Here is a 6227-nt window from a genome sequence, read left to right on the forward strand (position 1 = left end):
GTAGGCAAACCATAGAGCACTAATATTAGTGCTCTATGGGCAAACTATAATTCAATAACTTGACATTAAAACCCCTACCTCACGAAGATACAAAAACAAATAACTATTTAGCCTACATCGATTCATTAATGACACTACGAAGTCCGCCAGCCAGGCTCGTTACAACTTGATCGATCTTTTTATTTATCCATTCACTAAAACAATAAAGCACACAATAAATCGGAAGTTATCGCGCTGAGAGTAACCATGTTTTGACTTGTTTCAATAACTATTTAGCCTACATCGATTCATTAATGACACTACGAAGTCCGCCAGCCAGGCTCGTTACAACTTGATCGATCTTTTTATTTATCCTTTCACTAAGACAATAAAGCACACAATAAATCGTAAGTTATCGCGCTGAGAGTAACCATGTTTTGACTTGTTTCATACACGAAAAGATCAATTGGTTTATTGGGAAAGAGGATTGCTATCAAAGCTAAAAACTGACGATTGCCATTGAATCGTTCCCTGAGAGAGCAGATCAGGCCATCGATGTATGGGAGATATACTGAACGATGAAAAAACTGCAAAGTCAAATCAGCACAGACGTTTTAGATGAAATTAAATTGTTCAAAGGCAATGTTTTCCAGGTTAATATGTCAACATGTCCTTCATTGTACGGTAATTAGGTTTTTACCCTAAGATTTTGTGTTTCAAGATAAACGTCGCTGGTTGGATCAGCACCACTGATCGCTATGAAACCTGGATAGCGCAACTAGTGGTTGAAAATTGAAGCCAATTAGAAAGCTCTGACGCCATCTTGAAAGGTTCCAAAAGTGCGTAAATTTTGCATTACGGCTTATGGGAGAGGTATCTTAAAATTGTCTTTATGGCAATATTTGGTGATTATTACCGAATTTTAAGGGAATTAGTGATGTATTGGTATGCTTGGTACTATACACAATACTAATAAAGCAAAATAACTTAATTTTTGCTCCTGCTGATAGAAATATACTTCTTTTATGGCACCAGAAAATATTTTTTTTATTGCAACAAGGCAACGTCAAGCTAGGTAAAATCAACTTACATGATATACAAATCTTTGCAATGGCCTTTTTGATCAGTCTAGTTAATGTATTTTTTATTTACATGTCGCAACACGTCAGCACATCAAATTAATTCTTTGCTTTATCGCCTTAATGTTGCGTCATGAAAGTTTTTGTTTAAATTCGATTGCCGATATCTCTTGCTAGAGTTTGCAACGAATGCCTTGTTACACCAATTTTTATGCGTCAGAGCTGTATGTGATGTGACGTATATCCGTTTAATGTGAGCGCTTTGTTTTGAAATTCGCCTTATTGTCAACAATCCGGTATTTTTTAGAATCGAACGCCAGTTACGTCGCAATGTAGATCGAAGCGCTTTTGTTCAAGCCATATTCTATAAGAGTCGAGAGAAAAAGGTTTAGACCACGCCTTGTTGTCACGTGATTTATTATTGAAAATCGTAAGAATATCTACGTCAATATTTCCTGTGCATTTAGAAATCATTTCGCCAATAAGTATAGTCGCACAATCGAATAAAAAATATTTCGCATTATATCTTCCCAGTACTGCCTAGTGCAGAGAGAAAATACTGAGACAACAAAATTGACTGTTCATGTATCTGAACTAAAGGAAAGAATTGGACCCGTCTGGCCTCACGAAGACAGGCCATCTCAAATCTTGAAGGAGTGTGGTCGATTCATCTTGGCAATTATATAAATGATGACTCATTAATCAGACCCACCCCCTCATACATTTAACTATGCTGGTTGGTAACGCTGTTCTGACAACAACATTTCTTAGCATTTATTTTCTTATAATAGTAACACCAGCAGGTTAGTAAGGTTTAATTGAAGCTATATGCATAAGTAAAATCAGGTATTTTATTTAATTGCTTTTAATATCTCATGGATGTCCTGAATTAGTTGCTGTGTTTTATATGGTGTTTGTCTGTGTCATCCACTAACAAACATTGGCCACCAGATGCCCAATCCATCACTAACTGGTGTTCAAATGGCAAAATGTAGGACCACAAGTTTATTTAAACAAAAGTTGTGGTGCAAGGTGACTATGAATTGGCCCTTTTGTGTCATTTTTTCTTTTTGGGAGGTGCCTGGCTGCAGATTTTGGTGGCTTTTTATGGTTCAGTAGTTTATTACCGATGAAAGACAAAGCCAAATCCGGTTTAGGGCGCTGGTCTAGAATCCTAATACAGTCATAAAATCAACGCACAAAATTTGAGTTAGGATGCGAGTTTGGGTGTGGGTGGGTCAAATATTATTATATTCTTTATTTAATAATAATACTTGACCCACCCTAGCCCAAACGCTAACCCTAACCCAAATAATGTTTTTTTTTTGTTGGTAGGATTCTAGACCAGCCCCGGTTTAGTCCGGACTGTGACTGTTAATAGGTTTAGTCCAGTGGTTCTTAACCTAGGCGCTACCGCCCCCTAGTGGGCGCTGTTAACTTTTAGAGGGGCGGAAATATTCAGGGGGCGTTATAGGGGGCGTTACATTCAGAAGGTGTAACGATATTTTCCTCACTGCAAATTTGCTTTAGTAGTTCTGCCAGAACAGGGCTTCCCGATTAGGGGTGCTCGCACCCTCCAGGGGTGCGAGTAGCTGTTGATGGGGGTGCGAGAATCCACCCAGGATGAGGAGCTATATACAGCATAGAGATTGTGTTTAACAAGAGAAGTAGTGATTCTCTCTCAGAGCATTCTATGTTGGCATATACAGCACAATGCACAACACCACCCGACAAGTTACTGGTAATAAAAAGGCTTTTGTTGTTGATAATGGGCATTGTTTCCATTGGCTTGTAGCAAGTAAATGGCATTTTGTGGTCAGCTTTTGGCAGGGACAGCGGGCAGGCAGTGCAAGCAATGGCCGCAGTAGAGTGGTTATAATAATAGTCCATAGACTGGTTATTATGTTGTTATTATGACCAGTCTACAGACTGGTCATAATAATAGTCAGTCAATAATGGTTATTAGTGTAACTCTTACTAACTACAAAAAATCAGCAGAGATGTGCCTTAAGACTTTTAAGTTGAGAGCCTTAAGGCACATCTGTGCTGATTTTTTAGTATTGAAACTAACATCGGCTTAAACTAGTTTTTTTCTTACTAACTAATAACTAATTGAAGAAAATATTTGTTGTTTCAGAGTATAGTTTATTGATTATTTAGCATACTGCTAATTTAGTTGCTATTACTATAATTTGCCAAACCTAAGATGAGTAGGCCTAACCAAAAGCGAAAGTGTCGCCAGTATTCCAGTGAATACTTCAAATATGGTGTTATTCCTTCTGTGACTAATGAACAATTACCAATGTGTTCAATATGCGAGAAAACTTTTACAAATGAAGGAATGAAACCTTCGAGTATGATTGATCATTTGAAGGCAAAGCATCCCGAAAAAGCAAACAAGGATGTTGCATACTTTCGTGATCTGAAAGTAAAATTTGAAAAACGCCCCACCATTGGAGCACTATTCAAATCATGCGGAAACGAAGTTGAGAAAGGATTTGTTGCATCTTACAAAATATCGAAGCTCATTGCAAAATGTGGTAAATCGCACACTATTGGTGAAACTCTTATTATACCAGCAGTGAAAGAAATCATCAGCACTATGATGGCCACTCAAAAAGATGTGACACCTTCGATTCCACTTAGCAATAGTTCTGTTTCTTCCAGAATTGATGAAATGGCAAATGACATTGAAAATAAACTTTGTGATGAACTCAAAACAACACAGTTTTCTTTACAGCTTGACGAGACAACACTACGCGACAATGAGGCTTTGATCATGGCTTATGTGCGCTATATAAATACCAGTCGTAAAGTTATTGAGGAGTTTCTGTTTGTTGATCAATTAGAGGTCGACACTAAAGGCTTAACGGTTTATAAGGCAGTTGAACAATTCTTTAAACGGAAAGGAATTCCACTTTCGAATGTTATTGCATGTGCCACCGATGGAGCACCATCAATGGTTGGATGCCATCGTGGACTTATAGCACATTTCAAAAGAGAAGTTCCGGACATATTTACAATTCACTGTGTCATTCACAGACAACATTTAGCTGCAAAGCATCTCAGCGACAGATTACATAGTACCCTACAAGCTGTTATCAGTGCAGTGAATAAGATCAAAGCTCATTCATTGAATGACCGCATATTTCGCCAACTTTGTCATGAAAATGAAGAAGAAGTTGAACGGCTCTTGCTACATACACAAGTCCGGTGGCTTTCAGAAGGAAAATGTCTACAACGCTTTTATGGTCTCTATGATTCTGTTATTGATTTCTTTAGGTTTAAATTATTGGATCAGAAAGTGAGTTCAGATTTGGAAAGCAGAAGAGCAGACGTTGCTTATTTGTCTGATATTTTTAACAAATTAAATGTGGTCAACATTAAATTGCAAGGAACCAAAATGTGTCTCATCAAAGCAAAGGGAATAATAATGGCATTTATTAGCAAACTAGATTTCTACAAAAATTGTTTACTAAGGCTAGACTTAAATCAGTTTCCAAGCATAAAAGCCTTACAGGAAAACCAAACCGATGATTCATGTTTGTCAGACACTGATCTAGACTGCTATTCCTCTCATCTTCAAGCATTGAAAGTAGATTTGGTGATTAGATTTAAAGATCTCAAAGAATTAAAAATACCAGAGTGGGTTATAAATCCATTTCAGGCTGATGCAAACAATTCTGATCCAAATCTAGTTGAAGAACTTATAGAGTATAGAAAGTGTTGTTTCAGCAGATTGGCTATGAAGCTTTCTGGCCAAAGGAACACGTTAAATATCCTCATCTTTGGAAAAAATCAAGTTATTGCTGTTAGCATTTCCTTCATCATACCTGGTAGAGAAGGGATTCCGTTCAGTCTTGCAACTCTTAACTAAGCAGAGAAATAGACTGCAAATATTTAAAAGGGGTGATCTGAGGCTCTGTTTATCAAATATTGAACCTGATATAATTAAGTTAGCAAATTGTCACCAGGCCCAAGGTAGTCATTAAATACAATGTATTTAATACATTTTTCCTCCTTTTTCAAAGTGCATTTTTTTATATATATCTTATTATTAGCCTACGGTTATTATTTTGAGTTTTTTGGTTTGGGGCACATGCATGTTGTAAATGTGAATGTGTTTCTTTAAGTAAATTTACCATATTCTCACAAGTTAAGTTTTAATTTTCTAATTGCACAGCGCTACAATGCAGAATCCGATATAGCTTCACTGTATCACGCATCATCTTTAGTAGGCTACAGCCCTTATATTATGGTGGGCGCCAGACTATGTAAATCTCTTAAAAGGGGCGCTGGGGAAAAAAAGGTTAAGAACCACTGGTTTAGTCAAATAATTTTGATTGCAACACACCCATATTTTTTGAACTGGAACTCATCACTAAACCATTTACAACAAAACTATCTAAGTAAAGCCTGCAAGTAATTCCACTTAGAATGCATGAGTATAGTTATTTTTAAATAAATATCAGAATTTCAACAATGCATGAATTTATGACAAATAATAATATTGATGAATAACAGTGCAAGTTTCTTTTTTGTATATAACTAGTTTGATATTATACTAACAATATAATTGTTGTTGCTGATTTGAGTATCTCAGATTACTTAGATTTAATAATATAGATGTGTGTTAACCTGTAAATATTTCCTGAAGACTTTTGTAATGTGAAAAATAAAAACAAACATGGAACAACAGCGAAGTGGTATATTATCGGAATGATTTAAAGAGCAAGAATCGATGCAAGCAACAAAATAATACATACATTCTGGACCACTTTTGTCTCATGGAATATGTGATGTGTAATGCGAACTAACAAGAAAAAACATAAATTTTACCAAAAACATGGGAATTTGTTAAGATTTTTACATTTTTTGAATCAATATTGTTACCCAACAACTGGCTAAAACTAATATCAACTTGAAAGCACCGAAGATTGCAGTTTGACATATAATGAATTACTCATTAAACATAGATTAATATTATTAATAAATCTTTATTGATTTTCAACATCCAATAAGGGTACTTTATAGAAAATGCAACATGTAAACTTTTGTTTTCCTTAGTTATGGTTGATTTTCTATTTGTAATAACACAGAGTTGCTGCTGTGTAAAAAATAGTAATTATTTGCAGAGATCCTGTATTATGGATAAGTTATTTGTGCACG

The 6227-nt window shown here is 35.8% G+C and overlaps 1 protein-coding gene across 1 annotated transcript; it reads left to right on the top strand.

The window, feature by feature from the left end:
- The first annotated feature begins 3264 nt into the window (after window positions 1–3264).
- On the top strand, window positions 3265–4935 carry LOC146138014 (protein FAM200C-like). The gene has a single exon (XM_083394501.1). The coding sequence runs from the start codon at window positions 3265–3267 to the stop codon at window positions 4933–4935; it is 1671 nt and encodes a 556-aa protein (XP_083250627.1).
- Window positions 4936–6227: the final 1292 nt, after the last annotated feature.

The sequence above is a fragment of the Ascidiella aspersa genome, chromosome 7, assembly GCF_963924565.1.
Source record: "Ascidiella aspersa chromosome 7, kaAscAspe10.2, whole genome shotgun sequence".
NCBI classification, from domain to species: domain Eukaryota; kingdom Metazoa; phylum Chordata; class Ascidiacea; order Phlebobranchia; family Ascidiidae; genus Ascidiella; species Ascidiella aspersa.

What these genes read in the sequence shown, in the direction of transcription:
- LOC146138014 (XM_083394501.1), top strand. Translation starts at nt 3,265, where the DNA reads ATGAGTAGGCCTAACCAAAAGCGAAAGTGTCGCCAGTATTCCAGTGAA.